This window comes from Dipodomys spectabilis, unplaced genomic scaffold, assembly GCF_019054845.1.
Source record: "Dipodomys spectabilis isolate Male_0828 unplaced genomic scaffold, ASM1905484v1 ptg000187l, whole genome shotgun sequence".
In the NCBI taxonomy this organism is placed as follows: Eukaryota; Metazoa; Chordata; class Mammalia; order Rodentia; family Heteromyidae; genus Dipodomys; species Dipodomys spectabilis.
In genome coordinates this window covers 2,232,245-2,248,435 of record NW_024870864.1, presented here as the reverse complement: position 1 = coordinate 2,248,435, position 16,191 = coordinate 2,232,245, and the positions used below count along the sequence as shown (strand labels likewise).

Below are 16,191 nucleotides of genomic sequence, written 5' to 3'. Positions count from 1 at the left end.
GCAGTTGATTTCTAATTCCCAGAGATCGATTTTTAGGAGCACTTCTTCTTTTTTTAAAATAAAGGTGATAGGAAAGTTCGTTAGAAGAGAAATATGGCAGAGAAAGAAAGCACATGAGTGGCACAGACATTCTACAGCATTTTGCCCATCTCAGGAATCTTGTGCTGTCTTCTTAGGACTACTACTTCTGATAAGAGTGGACAAGCTAATATAGATCAAATTCCTAGCTGAGTATGTTAAAATCTGCTACTAAGTGTTTATGTGCCTTTTAAAGTTACATATGCGTATGTTTATTGTATGTATTTATTTAAGTCTGTTTGAGGGATCATGGGGCAAATACGCAGTGACAAATCACAGAGCCAACATGGGAGAAAAGAAGGAAACCTAGGAACATGTGCCTGGCATCTGGGGCTCTGTCCCACTGTTGTGGGTCTGCTGAGTCAAGAAAGATACAGCAAAGATGCTGAGCAGAGAGCTTTTAAATTTCTGGGGTTAAAAGACAGGCCCATCATGAGAATAGCATGCTTGCATCTTTCATGGATTGGACTTCACCGTAGAAGTTTGAATGAACTGAAATGGGCTAAGCCTTCAAGTGATATAAATCCTTTCTTTGGTTAAATGTGTTAAAGCAATCCAGACCTACTGACTAGATGTAAAGATACTTCCATGTGGGAAGAAAACTTCATTCTAGGCTTCAGATTATCCCCACAGGCTTTTGGATTCAATGAGTACCAAAGCTCAATCAAAAGCTACTGGTATGTGAAAAGACAAACTAACACTAAGGAACACAAATACCCATTAGGAACAGATTACTGGGGTTCCAATCACATAAGGAGGTGAGGTTTAAAAACAAGTATGCTTAATATGCTCACACAGATAAAAGATAAGAAATTCTGATGGAGAAGTGGAAATGCTTTTTTCCCAATTGTTTCTCCTTTAGTTAGTTAAATCCCATTGATTGCAGTTTAAAAAGGCAGGGTACCACTTCCTCTGCACAAGTCTACAGGGGAGTCACAACTGCCAAAACAAAACACAAAGAAACAACCCATTGAGCAAAAAACAAATCCAAATCCTAAAAGAAACAATAAACTGCCTTCTGGGAAAAAGTAAGAAGTAATGGCACACTGCATTCAAGGATCCTTGTTTGAAAATGTGCTTGCATAGTACCAATATCTCATGAACCACCATCCTAATTTCCTGTAGAATATGTGTTGCTTGTTTATGATGCATTAAATATAGATAGCCTGAAACTTAGCAGTCCACCATATTAAAGGGCTTTTGGCCTTTGGGAAGGACCTGTTTTCCCCCTTTCCCTTGTATCTTTCCAGACCCCTGGCCCTGTGTCATAGAACAAACAGCAATTCCCATCCATCAATTATTTGCCTAGTGCTAGACCCCTAGAGCTTTCTTTTCATTGTTAGAAGTATTTTTTACAACACACACGGGAAGCTTAGTTTTCCATCTTACAAAGGGAGAGATGCAAGAGGCAGTGGATCCAGGCCTGTGGCTCCTAGCAGCATGCTCCTAGACAGGTGCCACTCCAATTGCTGGATAATCCTCAATGCCTGGCAGCCTTAGGTTTCTTCTCTCCATAAACACTCATTAAACACCGACTGTATACAAAACCCCAACTTGGAAGAACTGGCTTCAAGGACCAAAACCAAGGCTTAGAGAAGTGAGAACACTTTAATGGAACTGAGATTTATCCATTCCTCTTCTTCCTCTTCACCTTTTCTGGACCTCAGCATCTGGCATGTAGGAGTGACCCCAGGGTACATGTATAGATAGAAAAGGCAGTTCTGGCCACCAGACCACTCCTGGGAAAGCTCGTAGGGACCATCCGTGGAAGATGCTACCTTCAGGGGAGACAAGGGGAACCCTGGTAATGATCGCCCCAATTTGGAAGCCAGTGCTCATAAAGGAGCTGGGATTGACACTACTATTTCTAGCCTGGGATAAAAGTGCAACTATCAAGTAAATCTCTCACTCTACTAGGGACAAAAAAAAATCTCCAGGCTGGGACATGCAGAGGGTCAAAGACTGTGGCAGTGGAGGACAGGGGTGGGAGTGTGTGTGTGTGTGTGTGGTGTGTAGGGTAGACATGAGGCAGAGCCCAAGCCAGTCCAGAGCTGGCCAATAGCAGCTTTCCAACTTTGGAGATTGTGCTTGATGAGTTTGATTGGGTAGGAGGGGGTCCTTGGGCCCAGTAAAGAGTGGACAAAGGGAGAACATGACTGCCCTGAAGGAAAGAAACATGGGTCTGGGGGGGGGGGGAGGTCTGGGAAGAGAAAAGTGGAAGGAGACAGGGAAGTACAGGACACAACCAAGGATCTCCAAGGATCTGGAGAAGGGCTTCCAGTAGGTAGGAAACAGATCCCTTCTGATGCTGATGTACTGTAGCAAGGAGGAAAGGGCTGGACGCATAGAAACACCTGCTGGCTCTATAGACTCAGCAGAAGTTTAAGTGTTGGTGTGGGAATGAATGAAAAGAGATTCCAAGTAGCAAGAAGTGGAAAAGAAACAAGTAAGATGGGGGTAGGTAAGCTGCAGTCCAGGGACAAGTCAGGCCTGGAGGCCAGCCTGGGCTCTTGGGCAGGAGCTACAGATGTCCTCTGGTCTAGGCTGAGTCCAGGAGGGAGGATAGGCTGACCTGGGCATTGCCTTGTTCTGTTATGGATTAAGAAGCAAACAGGTGATAGAGGTTCAAGGCTCAGGCCTGTCAAGCAGCACTGCTAACCTTCATGCCTCACCAAGTTCCCAAACCTTCTTGCCCTCTGAGCTTTGGAGACCCCCCTCCCCAGATCCCAGCTCCTTCATTTCCCACCCTGTCAGCCCTCCTTCCCCCCAGCACTGAGGAATTGAGGGAACTCACCACTGGGTTCTATAGCTTCAGGGAGGTGACCCGGGGGATGTGGAAGAGCTGAGTCTCCTCAGAGCTTGTGGAGCTGTGGTATCACAGAATGAGATGTGTTCCTAGCCCCAACACATGGGCAAACCCGGAGCTATGATATTCCTATTTCAGCAAACCCTCCAGGGGAGAGGAAGAGTCCCAGGAGGCTATGCCAGGGTAGAGATGTTATAGTAGGATGTGGGATAGGGCCTGGTGCTCCTTAGAGCTTAAGTCCCTTCGAAGCTAGACCACCAGCCTTCTCTGCCTGAGTCTCAAAAGCAGTGCAGTGGGGGGCGGGCGCTGAATGTGGGAAAGATGTTCTGCTCCTCCAGTGCCTCCCTTGGTCCTGGCAGCCCCTCACCTGAGGCGTTTCCGGATAGGACGGAAGTATTTGGAGGTCTTGACAGCAAAGATGATACTCGGGATCAGGAAGAAGGTGCACCACCCCAGGCAAAACCAGAAGGCATTCTGGACAGCGGGATATGAGATCAGCTCACCTGGCCAGGCAGCAGTGGGCAAGAAGGCACAGAGTCTTCCTGACCACTCTGTACCCACTGCCCCCACTGCAACTGCATTGACTTGGAGGCGGAACCAAGCAGGGGCCATGTGTGGCCCTTAGCCCAGCTTTGTCTGACCCCTGAATAAGACTCACTATCCACACTCACCCAGGGGTCAGCCATCATGTCACATAGGATCACACGACCATTGTCCAGGGCTCCAGAGAAGGGCTGGCAGGTAGCGATTCGCTGAGTCACCTGAGGTAGTCACATAAGCCAGGTACATGTGGACATACCCAGCATGCAGCTGTGCACCCCATATTCCAAGGAGAGGTTGACAGGGACACCGAGAGGCCCAGGGACACAGCTGTGGGCCTTCCCATACTTTATACAGATACAGAACAGCAGGGCCCCACAGAGACACATGGATACAGGGACACGAGAGACAGGGACACACTCACAGGCTCCTTGCTCAGCTACTGCATTTTGTACCTATGCACCTATGTTATGGCCCTGCTGTGTGCCTAGCACAGCATTAAGTCCCTCCACCTGGAGAGGCAACATGTACACACGCACCTCACATGCTCTGTATGTGTCTGCACATGTGCACAGCACACACATCATGAATGCATAGAGTGAATCCACTAGTGTGGATGCCAAGACAGCAGTGGTCAGCACGGGGCCACAAAAGAAGGTAATCTTTGAAAGCTGGCCTTAGACAAGCTGGTCAAAGGGAGGCAGCCCAGGCAAGGACAGGGGAGCAAGGTATGGACAGCACCTTCTAGAGAGTCATGACCACCCCAGTTCATGGAGGCCCCCTAGAGGGGCAGGAGCAGAGGTAGGTTATGCAGAGTCCAGCCAATGAGCAGGGGTTAGAAGAACCAAGCTTGGGGTTAATCCTGAAGGCCTAGGGCATCACCAAAGGAGGCATGAGATGGGAAGAGCAGAATGACCAGCTGGTCCACTAGGGGTAGAGGCCAGGTGGGGTCTGTACCTCTACTCACCTCTTCTCTCACCCAGGCCACATACTGGGAGAAGTAGCCCAATTCCCGGGTCATGAAACATCTGCTTGCCTGTGGGAAAGAGAAGAGGCCTGGGCTGGCAGGAGTCCATACCCTCTGGGAGCCTCAGGGAGGGGAGGTTGGAGAAGCCTGGAGTGAAAGCCCCAAGTTCCTCTGTTTTGGAGGCAGCGCTCAGCCCCACTCACATTCTCCATGATGTGATTGATAAAGACAGGCAGCTCTCCTCTTAGGACGGTGATATTGCCAAGGAGGGCTGTGGTCTCCAGCTGGAGGAGAGGAGAACAGGTTCTAACACAGTGTCCTGCTCAGGAAGCAGTGACTCATTGCTCATCCATCCATTTATCCATCCAACATAAAGTACCAAGCATGTCGTTTTAGCGGAGGAAGGACAGGCCTGAGGGCCTAGAGGTTAATGATCCAGGTCCCCAAGGATCTGCCATCCATCCACTCTCTTAGTCCCATCTCCACCTGCAACCCCAGGGCAGATGCAATACCAAACCAGCTGTTCCTACTTCCCTCCTCCCTGTGCTGAGCCCTCCCCATCTTCCCCATCCCAGTAGCCACCTGGAGATTTGGGGCAGCAGACTCCAGTGCCCTGGCATTGAGGTTAAGCTTAGCCTGTGGAGGAGCAATTAGGGCTAGTTAGGAGCAGGGACACGGGAGGGAAAAAAGTGGAGTTAGTGGCCCAGGGGCCTCTCTCCTCTTTTATTGCCCTCTCCCCAGGGCCTCCAAACTTACTATAAGGTTCTGCTGGGGGACAACCTTCTCATGGTAGAGGTTTCTGAGCCCTTGGGCTGCCTCCTGCAGCTGCTGTCCCAGCATAGAATTGCCCTGAGAGCAGACAGGGGAGGTGGAAAGTGCTACTCTTAAAGGAAGAAAACCATTAAGCTCCAGGGGCTTTCCTGGGTTCTGGGCACCTTAGCCCAAGTTCTACATCTTCCCCTGGCTTGGTGGGTGCCCCAAAGCCAACCACACAGCACTAGTCCCCAGTGGTGCCCACTGAAACTGGAGAATGCTCCTTGGCCTACCCAGGATACAGGGCTGATGTAGGATCTCATATCTCAATGAGAGCTTTTGAACCTCTAAATATTTGCAAATACAAAATGCCATTTCATCCCTTGAAGGGCAGCTGTCATACTGATTCACTGCAATGTCCTCAAGGAGAGCCTGCAAATGATGTGAAAAAAAGAAGTGCTTGCCCAGCTGAGTGATGTTAGATCAACTACTATATCTTTTTTTTTTGAGATGGGGACAGTCTTCTTAATAGATGAAAAAAATGAAGGCTGAGAGATGCTAAATGACTTCAGAGGGCCAGGCAACCAACTGGTGGCAGAGCTTGAGTCCAAACAGACACGGACATGTCTTCAAGCTTAGTAGGAAGGCAAAGAACCCAAGAAATTGGCGAGCCTCTCCATCTCATCTCTTCTCTCATCCCCTCCCCAACCCAAGCATCCCTCTTCTTCCTATCCAAGGACTCCTGTCAGGTGAAGTCTCTGTTCCCTTCTCACTTGGGCTTGAACCAGTCTTTCCAAATCCTGGGACAGCTGCTGCATGTCAGTCTTCACCACAGGCTTCTGGATCTGAGGGCAGAGGAGATAAACTCTGACATCTCCCGCAGCCACCTCTGCCTTTCCCAGCCTTTGCATTCCTCTACCTGTCTATGAAGACATTTTGGTCATAATTGATTTGAACTGGAACTGTAAAACATTTCAGACAGTTTCCAATGGGATAGAAAAGGAAACAACAACAATAACAACCAAAATCCCTGAAGCACATCTGGTGTGAATCAAGCAAGAGGCAGTTTGCTACTAGCATTCTTGGCAGCTGTGGGTTCAGCACCATGAACAGCGACATGAGCTGCTGGGGAGACCCTGTGTGGTGGGGATGAGGGGGAGGGGTGGTGGTTGTCATGATCTGGGCACATTCCCAACCAACCAGGATGAGATCCCAGGAAGAGAGAGGTTAACAGCTGAAACAAGGTGAGAGATGCCCAGTTCCTGGGTGGCCCCCCTCTGTTCTGCCACCACTATACAGGGTACCTCAGGTGGCTATTGCTGACCTGAACAAAGAAGTCATGATAGCTGATTTTCTCTATCCCACTGCTCTGCAATGCCTCCAAGTCCTGGCGAGCTTCAGGGCTCAGCAGATCCAGATCTTTTATTTCCACATTGAAGCCCTTCAACTCTTGCTGCATTTTTGTGGCATACTGGGGAGAGAAGACAAGTTGCTGAGCTAGAACCCCAGAAATGTTCCCCCAGGCCAGCATCCTCAAGCCCCTCAAGCCTCTTCTTGATTGTTCAAGGTCCCTTTGCCTTGGATAGCTCCTAACCTCTATCCTCAGAAAAGCTTCCCAGACCCTTCTGCTTCTCACTCCTCCTCAAGACCCAGCCTTCTTCCGGTCTCAGTCTGGCTACTGGATTTTGGCACAGATCCTACCTGACAGTCACCTGATATGAAATAGCTTTTCATATCCCCTGTTCTAGGGCCTCCATAGCGTTTGACTCTCTTTGCTTATTGTACTTGCTAACTGCTGTCAGCTCCATCATACTGGGAACTTTGACTGACCATCCTGCCCCCAAACCCTAGATCTAGAGCAGAGGCTCCCATATGGTGGCAAGGTACAAGAGTGTGGGCTGTGTGAATGAGTGAATGGCCAGAAATCAATCACATTTTTCAGGAAAGTCCCTTAAGGACCTAGAGCTTGAAACTGAGACTTTGGCCTCAGTGGCCAATGGATGAGGGACTGGAGCATTCACTTGCTGGAAGTTACCCAGCAAATCAGAGAATGCAGCCCGACTTTGCTCACTGCTTCTAGGCTGCCTTCCTAGAGGTGGAGGTGACCATGTGTGTGTGTGTGTGTGGGAGTGGGGGGGAATCTTAATACCTCTCAGAGGAGGTGGGGCTAGTTCTGGGGCTTTCACTCAGAGTCTTATATTCTTTTGGGGCTTTTTTGGTCAAGGCTGGTGCCCTACTACTTGAGTTACACCTCCAGTTCTTTGGAAGTGAATTAACAAGCATTTTTCCTTGTTAATTGGAAATAAGAATCTCTTGGATGAGTCAGCTCAGACTGGCTTTCAACTATGATGCTCAGACCTCAGCCTCTTGTGCAGCTAGGATTATAGGCTTGAGACACTAGTGCCCAGCTTAGAGGCAGGGTTTTATGCAGCTCTATAGGTATCAGTGACAGACAGATGTAGGAATGTGGATGTGTACAACAGACAGTGCCTCCTGGTGCCCTGGAAAGCACATCTTGTCTTGCTGATTTCTGCATCAACTCATTGTCACCAAATTTGAGGACAATGTGTGTGTGTGTGTGTGTGTGTGTGTGTGTGTGTGTGTGTGTGCGTGTGCGTGCGCGTGCGCGCACATGTGCATGCACCAGTCCTGAGGCAAAATCACTGGCCCAGCACCAGAATACTGCCCGCTCTAAGGACCTCCTTCTGGTCAAAGATTCTGGAAGATGAATAGGCTAAGGCTAAGCAAAATAAGCTGTGCTGAGAATAGGGGTGCTGATCCAAAAGGATTTGGAAAGGTTTTCAGGATGATACAAAATGAGAAGGTAGCTTTACACGGGCAGCAGTGTGTAGGGGGGTATGTAGGAAGTGGGGTGTAGGTGTTCCTGAGAACACCTGCTTAGAAATGGATCCCTGGGGACCTCCCCCCCTACCACACTTAAGCATCCAAAGAAGAAAGGTTCAGCCTCTGAGCACTTTTAGAACTACAATCTCAAAGTATGTCTCTCTGATGAAGCTCTTCCTTGGTTCTAGAACTATCTCTTACAGTATCCACAAGTGCCTGAAGCTCTGCATCAACCTGCAAGTTCTACTCTCACTGGTTGTGCATTCTCTGCCAAGAAGAGCAGTCCAAGTCCCATAGCAGACAGACAGTTCTTTAGTCAGGCTAGGGGTGGGATCTGCTGTGCCACCACCTACTGGTTATGAGAGTTTGATATGTCCTCCACCATCATTATCCAACTTATTCAGCAGCATTCACTGACATTCTGGTGCAGCTAATGCCAACCAATGCCTGTCCTCAGTCAGACAAGAACTCACACATGCTCTCACTTTTCTTTCCTTCTACAACCTCTGCTAGATTCAGCTTTTCCTGACCATGGCCTCTGGCAGATTTTTCTGAGCTTAGATTTCTCAGGTTCAGAGAGACTATGCTTCCATGGGGGCAAGATCAGAGGAGGTAGATTAGCAGAAAGAGCCCTTCCAACCTTCCAGAACATTCTCTTACCTGGCTGATATCCAGGTGCTTCTCCAGGTCGTAAGAGTCATTGAGCTGTAGGACCTTCCACAGTGCTGCCCCTTCCCTGCACTGCCTGGGAAAAGTGAACATCCAGGAAGAATGACAAGGGATGGGAGATAGGGGCTTATGTCACCCTCATTGGACACCTACCTCTGTCCCCCCCTTTAGGCCCCTCCTTCCACCCTAGACTCCAACCCATGCTGTGTACTCACTGATAGGCCAAGAGGACACTGATGTTCTTCTTGAGGCCAAGAAGGCGTGACAGGTTCATGGATGGGGGCAAATTCCCTGGGGTGTCTACAAACTTTGGGTGACAAGGAGAAATGCAGCATGAAGCAGGAAGGAGACAAGGCTGCCTTGGTTCCCCAAGGCCTGGGCTACTCAATGCAGGAGAGACCAGGGTGGGAAGGTCCTATGACTCCTACCCAAGCCTGATCACCAGCTCAAAGGCCCTAATTCCTTATAGGACTCTTCTCGAGTCTCTAGGAGAGTGGCCTGCCTTTCCAACTGGTCAGCATCTCAGCTCATCCACTGGAAGCACACTGCGTTCCAGGATTCTCAAACTCAGGGTTGGGAGAGGAAAGGGGGCCAGAGTGGTTGCAACCACTTGGGTCCTTGCCAGAAGCCTGGGCAGCACCCCCAGGGGCTCATAGGTTCTTTCTTTCAAGTCTACCGGTGGTTTTCTGTCTCTTTCCTTGTCATTTCTTTCTTCATTTCCCTGGTTCCTCTCTCACTCACTCATTCCCCTCTTTTTTTCTGTGTAGGTGATACCGGGGCTTGAAATCAAGGACTTGGGCTTGCTAGTCAGGTACTCTACCATTGAGCCACTCCTCTGGCCCTTTTCATGCTTATTATTTTTTGTAATAGTGTTTTTCATCCTGCCCCAAAACAATCCGCTTATTTACACTTCCCATGAAACTAGGATGACAGACATATGCCACCACATCTAGTTACTGGTTAAGGAAAGACCTCCTAACTTTTTTTTGCCCAGGCTGACCTTGAACCACAATCCTCCCTAATTTGCCCTTCCAAGCTAGGCTTACAGGCACGAGCCACTGATGCTTGGCCCCCTCTCCTTTTGACATCCCTCTGGCTCCCACTTTCTCCCAGCCTCCTTGCTTTGTCCACATCTCCCTCTACCTGCCTATGGGCCCAGAGAAGGGACAGTCGCACCTCATAGAGCTCTCCTCGCTCCCAGCTCTGGCACACCAGCGTCTGCACATTGCCGCCCACCAGGAAGGTGGCAAAAACCAGGAGGATGAGTGGGCCAGCAAAGAGGAAGCTGAAGCTCACACTTCTGGGGAGGTAAGGGAGAGGGTTGAAAGAGAGAGAGAGAGAGAGTAGAGCCTGGCTTTTCTGGGCCAGACTTCTGCCCTACTCACACTGCTAGCCCTTGCTAGCTCTGGAATCTTAACAGATGGCACTGCTGTTTTACTCAAGGAGTCAGGACAATCCACATCTGTACTCAAAACCCATGGAAGTGACCTGTTCCAGAGATCTCTTGGCTTGGCATGGCATGGCCAGGTAAGACCCATGGCAGAGGGGAACCCCAATTCATTTGAGAAGTAACAACTCTTGGGCCAGGCATCACTGATTTGTAGGGTTCCTTTGTGAGGTAGGTGCGCACAGCCCCTGTGCGGCGTGGAGAATGAAATATAGGGTGGATTTCAGCCTCTGCGCACCATTTCACCAGGCCCTTTTGTGTAGTGCTTATCCTGTTCAATGTGATATCCTTGGAGACTGTAGGCTACTAGCTCCTGTTGTTGGTGCTGCCAGAAGGCTAGGATAAGGATTCTGAGGATGAGGCTGCACTCAATGGGAAAATACTACAGTTGTCACCAGAATGGGCTGTGGAAGTATATCATATTAATCATTCTTGCTCTAGTTCAACCCCTGTATACAGAGGAGGACACTGAGGCCCAGAAAGGTCATTGATTTGAGCTCAATCTCCTGGCACTAGGAGCTGCTGAGAAAGCATGATGGATCTGGCCAGCCTGGCGGGCCTGTTCCCCCCTCCCAGGCCCTTCTTACAACATGAGGAAGCGGGCTCCAGCCTCGCCCTTGGCTTCTGAGTGGCTGGGGTCTTCTCTGGCAGACAGTCCCCAGGTGCCTAGGCTGAGGCCCAGCAGGTTACAGACCACCACAAGCAGGACCATGGAGCACAGCACGCAGCCCACGATCCACCTGCCACAGAGAAGATATGGGGATCACTGAGAATGGGGGGATGGGCAGCTGAGCTCTAGAGAGGTCAGCATGGGACCTGGTAGCCGGATGAACCCTCTAAACCTGGTGCTGAGGCTTGAGAAGTGCAGTGCTTCACTGCCTTTTTGGATTCCAGGGACACATAGGCAAGGGGTCTTGGTTTAAGAGGAAGAAGACTCAGCGTAGCTGAGTGATACTTAGGGTCACAGAGGGGCTGGGTTCCTGGCACCTGTATGTCTCGTATCTCTGCACATCCTTCAGGTAGGGGCGGCTGCACTCTTCCAGCTCCCCCAGGGTTTGGCTCCAGCGAGAAGTTGCCTTCAAGTCTGGGAATCCTGTGGCCAACATCCTCACACCTTCAGGCTGCCCAGACACTGCCTTCTTCAGATCTGCCCAAAGCCACAGAAGCTTAGGCTGCGGGTGGGGTACCCAGAGCCAGGGCTGAACCTCTAGGACCCACAGAGGAAGAGCAGCTAAGGAGGGTAGTCTTCCCCACCACTGCCTGCTCCTCTCAGCAAACATCTAGAAAAGAGTGTGGCAGGGGGAGAGAGGAAAGGAGTGGTGGCAGGTTGGGCAGGCTGCCTGGCACTGGGTAGGGCCTTACCTTTGACTGCATTGGCCGTCTGCAGGCCAATCAGAAGTGGGAGGTTGTTGAAGGTGCTGTTCTCCTGTGGAACCAAGTAGAGCTGAGCCTCCAGCCCTCCTCCTGGTGTCTCAACTTGAAGTCCTGAAGCCCCAGGCCCAGAAGGAGGGCATCGGCACTCAGTGCTCCCAGTGTGGGGCAGACATTCCTGGGTTCTCTTGGTTTTGGATTTCTTCTTCCTTGCCCAGGCTGACTCTAACTCCCCAATGTGCAGACCATTTTTTTTTAGGGGGAGGTGCCATTCCTGGGGCTTGAACTCAGGGCCTTGTCCTTTAGCGTTTTCACTCAAGGCTGGTGGTCTGATACTTGAACGACAGCTTTCTTTCTGACTTTTTGCTGATTAATTAGAGATAAGAGTCTCATGGACTTTCCTGGCTTTGAACCATAATCTTCAGCTGTCAACCTCCTGAATAGCCAAGATTACAGGCATGAGTTACCAGTACCTGGCTTGCCGACCTCTTCTTTCTATTCCAGCCCTTTCCTAGACCACAGTGGCTTACTCTGCCATCTTCTTGTCTCTCCCACCCATCCCACACATGACTGCTAGCAATGGTCATTTCACCTCTGCTCCCACTTCCTTCTTCTCAGAAGCTCCTGCTCCAGCCAGCCAGCAAGGCTGACTCACTGATTCCCCAAAGCAGGCCCTGGGTCACAGGCGCTGACTCACACAGCACCCTCCCCTTCTGCCAGCCTCCCTGCACCTGACTTGTGAGCACAGAGTATTAGCACAATGAGCCTCTAGTCTAGGGCTCCATTGACAGGGGTGCCCTCAAGTCTTAAGTTCACTTGAGTCCCTGTTCCAAAAGAGGGGGGAGAGACTGAGGCCCTTCACTTGTGAATTCCCAGGCAAGTGCAGTCAGGGAGCCCAGATGAGCACTAACCTCCTGGACCATGCTAGAGAAGTTGGTCTCTGGAACATCCTTCAGCCGATACAGGGCATCATCCAAATGGGGCACCTGAAATGAAGGAGGGAGAGAATCGATGAGAATCTATGCAGGATGAAAAGAGCAGACACCTCTGAACCCCCAGCGTCCTCATGTGCAAAGTGGGGGCCCCAGTGACCCTTATTGCCTTGTGAGGCTGTGAGAAGCCAAAACTTGAATGCATGTGATGCTCAAGGCTCAGTTTATGGGCCCCAGACAGCTCTTGGCCAGGATGATGGTCACCAATCCTGGGGGAAGGGAAGGGCAGCTTGAAAAAGGAAGTCTTAGGAAACCCCCCAGACCACTGGGTTGCCCAAATACTCCTAGGGCAGCAGGCACAGCAGCCCTTCTGAACCCCTGAGAGGCCTTTGTCCTTTGCCTCTACCTGGCTGAAGTCAGCACCCAGCTCTAGAGCATGGACTTGGCTCAGGGTCCCTGTGCAGTTCCCCTGACACTGGGGATCCTGTAGCAAGGCAAGCAGGCGTTCCCGGTGGTCTCGCACAGCTGGTTCTAGGTGCTGTTGTCCTTCTTGAAGTTCCTTGGTGGTGGCATTCAGGGCCCGAAGGTGGTCCATGGAGACCTGCAGGGCTAGGAGACCCACACCTGGCCTGAGGAGCCTCCACATTTCCTAGCATCCTCAGCAGCTTTGTAGGAAGCAGAACATTCATTCCCTCTCCCAGGACAAAAGGACTCATAGCCATTAACCTCTATAGTCACGGTGGAAACTGCCCAGGGCAAATTAGGCCAGGAAGTGGGCAGAGAAGCCACAGACGGGATCCTGGATAATGGGATAGAAAAGACATGGGTGGGGCTGAAAATCTAGGACTGGGGAAGGGCAAGTGCACCTCAGAGGACACACCTGCTGGGCCCACCTGTGTGCAGGGCACGGATCCAGCTCACCTTGGCCCAGGCTGTGCACTGAGGCCAGCAGCAGGTACACCTTGCTCTTCAGCTGGCTATGAATTAAGTTCCCGAGGCGCTCCCCAACACCTGGAGAGCACAGGGCATGCTGCTGGGCTGGCCCCTCGGGAGCTCAGGACCTCTCCCCCACCCCCCACCCCCAGTCCCAGTCCCAGGCTCTGCAGGGTAATGTTGGCTTGTCCATCCTGTTGCAGTGTGACTGCTGCACAGGCTTCCCAGGGGGCTTTACCCCACCTATGAAGCCGGGGTATGAGCAGGGAACTCTGGGATTAGCCAACTTGTAACCATTACCATCCAGGTCCTCCAAGACTTGATTCTGGGGCAAGGAAAACTGATCTGCCACGGTCTGCAGCTCCTAGGCAAACACAGCCACAGCGTGGTAAGCCACCTTTCCCTGTCCCCCAGCAGCCCCTTTCTTCTTGAGGACCCCATAAATTCAGTTCTTTGCATTTCAGAGACTCTCCAGCAGGGGGTAGCAGCCAGGCATGCAGAGAAAGTGACACCTTCTCTGCCTAGCAGGCTCTGAGCCATGGATGACCCACTCTGCTCTCTGTCTGGCATGGGCCTGGTGCTTCCATGAGGACAAAGTGGTTACTCAGTGCTCACTCAGTGCTCACCTCAGGGATATCAGACACCAGACTCTGGAGGCTGAGCAGGGTCTCAGGCACAGCTTGAACACTGGGACCTGTCTGTTCATGCGTGCGCTGGTTGGTAACAAAAGCACAGACCATGCCAACCCTGCAAGAATGGATGAGAGAGGGAAGGTGCTTGCAGCGTGCCCTGGAGTCTTAGCGATGGCTCAGCCCTCCCTCCTGACCTGGGAGCCTCTCACAGCAGCACGAAGGTAGTCAGCAGCAGGAAGGCCATGAGGGTGCCACGCTCACAGGCCATGGCTTTGTGCTCAGTCTTCACTCGACCCCCACAGCGCCGGTGGCAGCGACAACAGCAGAAGCAGAGCCCAGTGATGGGCACTGCCAGGAGGAAGAGGCCTGCGATCACAGCACACACTACGTAGCCCGCCTCATACCGCACCACCTGGGCAGGACAGTAAGGCATGAGGGGCGGTGCTGTTTCCCACTTCCCACTTCCAGCCAGTCCCAGCTCCCCACTGACTCCGGAGGGCCGCTTGAAGCAAAGGAAGTTCATATGGTTGGTCCTTTGCCAGCATCTTGGTGAACCCATGAAACAGCTGCACAATGTCTGTTAATTACCAGGTTACAGACAAGAAAACCCAAGTCTGGGCTGATTTGGGCTCACTTTGAATCCCACTGCTAATTGAACCTAATTCTGTCACCACATCACCCACGGAGGAAGGGAAAGGATTCCCTACCACATGTGTGCACATGTGCACGCATACACACACACACACACACACACACACACACACACACACACTTGACAAGCACCTAAAAAGTGGCCTGGACTGAACAAGAAGGGGGCCCCCTTGCTCATCCCAACCTCCCTGGCCCAGCACCTGCCCCTTGACTCTCACCTCATCCACCTTCACTGAAGATGGCTCATTCAGCAGGGCCTTGACCAACTCTACCAGAAAAAAAGCCAGGCTGAAGGTTTGGAGACAATCACTGCCCTGCCCTTTGCCCACTTCTAGGCCAAAGGTGGGTTCTTGGAGAAGGCATGTCACGTGGCGCTGTGCCATCTTACTGGGCCTCAGTGCTACCACAGAAGGAGACAGCTGGGCAAGCAGTCCTCCTGGGCCTTAAGCTAGGCCCTGCCACCCAGCAAAGGCAGGGAACCGGCCTGGCCTGGAAGCCCTTCCCCTCCTCCAGGGAATCCCTAGTGTTGCTGGGCTTGGAAAATGAGCAGGTCTAACCATCTGAGTCAGAGAAGTCCAAGCTCAGAGAGGAAAGGTGGCTTGCCTAAAGTTACAGAAGAAGGTTCCAGAGCCTTCTCCAGGAGCTACCTCTGGTCTCCCAGAACTTCTGGGATAAAGAAGGTGAAGGGTATTCAGGGGACCCTGCCTTCCAAGTGCCCGTTGACAGGATGGGCACAGATGCCTGGGAGGGAAGGAGGGAGGGAGGAAGTCACTCACCCGTAGGGAAAGGGTTGAGCTGCACCACGGAGAGAAAGCGGCGCACGGTGCCATAGAGAGGGTCCAAGGGCCCAGGCGCGCGGACCAGAGGGGCCAGCCACCGGGTTCTGGCAGCCGGAGTGAATGTCAGACGTTCGGCTGGGCCGAGGTACCCGCAGTCCGAGGCTGTCGCGTGGGGTGGGCTCAGAGCCAGCCCCAGTTCCAAGCTCAGCAGGGACACCATGAGGCCCGGCACACGCATCGTGGGGTCGGGTGGGTGGGCCGCGGGGCAGGCAAGACTGGCTCAAGCTGCAGAGGGTGCGGGCGAACGCAAGGCAGGCCGTGCATCCTTCGGCAGCCTTCCTCCCTCTGTCCCAGTGGCCCTCCAAACCGGCCCGACTGGTTTGGGCTCCAGAGCTACCTGGGCACCCGCCGGGAGCGTAGGAAGGGCAGGGGCGGAGGCCTGGGGTAGGGGGCAGGGCCTGGCCCAAATGCCCTTGACTGTCTGTGCAGGAAGCCAGGCGCCCTTTCCCCTCCCCAAATACATAAGGGAGACACCTTAGTACCTCTGAATTATCTAATGTGGCCCAATTGCAAGTATTATATTCCAGGTCCAGCCCTAGCAGGCCAGTCTTGAAGGTGGGAAAACACAGCCACCTAATAAGGCCCTGGACCAAAGTCTCAGGTCCAGGCTCCCTGATTCCTTTGGGGCCTGTTCTGTTCTCATGGGTTATGCCAGGACCCCTACCAGGCCAATCTAGGGCAAGCATTCACTCTGACGGGTGCAGTCCTTGTGGAGAATTGAGGTGTAAC

The 16,191-nt window shown here is 51.9% G+C and overlaps 1 protein-coding gene across 3 annotated transcripts; it reads right to left on the bottom strand.

Annotated features, from left to right (window-relative positions):
- Positions 1 to 1,667: 1,667 nt before the first annotated feature.
- Prom2 (prominin 2) lies at positions 1,668 to 15,763 on the bottom strand. 3 transcript variants are annotated; one of them, XM_042695549.1, is made up of 24 exons: positions 15,400 to 15,763; positions 14,842 to 14,891; positions 14,182 to 14,384; positions 13,967 to 14,087; positions 13,641 to 13,704; positions 13,329 to 13,418; positions 12,814 to 13,016; positions 12,387 to 12,461; positions 11,467 to 11,530; positions 11,092 to 11,251; positions 10,692 to 10,844; positions 9,834 to 9,957; positions 8,873 to 8,964; positions 8,649 to 8,733; positions 6,469 to 6,615; positions 5,918 to 5,989; positions 5,148 to 5,240; positions 4,974 to 5,027; positions 4,595 to 4,675; positions 4,392 to 4,460; positions 3,556 to 3,645; positions 3,252 to 3,358; positions 2,873 to 2,945; positions 1,668 to 2,667 (listed from the first exon to the last, which is right to left on the bottom strand). In XM_042695549.1, exons 1-23 carry the CDS (start codon positions 15,638 to 15,640, stop codon positions 2,882 to 2,884), a joined length of 2,502 nt encoding a protein of 833 aa, XP_042551483.1. In that variant the 5' UTR covers positions 15,641 to 15,763; the 3' UTR covers positions 1,668 to 2,667; positions 2,873 to 2,881. The 3 variants fall into 3 exon arrangements, with proteins under 3 accessions (XP_042551483.1, XP_042551481.1, XP_042551484.1); XM_042695547.1 differs by having other exon boundaries at positions 1,668 to 1,856; XM_042695550.1 differs by having other exon boundaries at positions 1,668 to 1,852.
- Between the last annotated feature and the right edge of the window lie 428 nt (positions 15,764 to 16,191).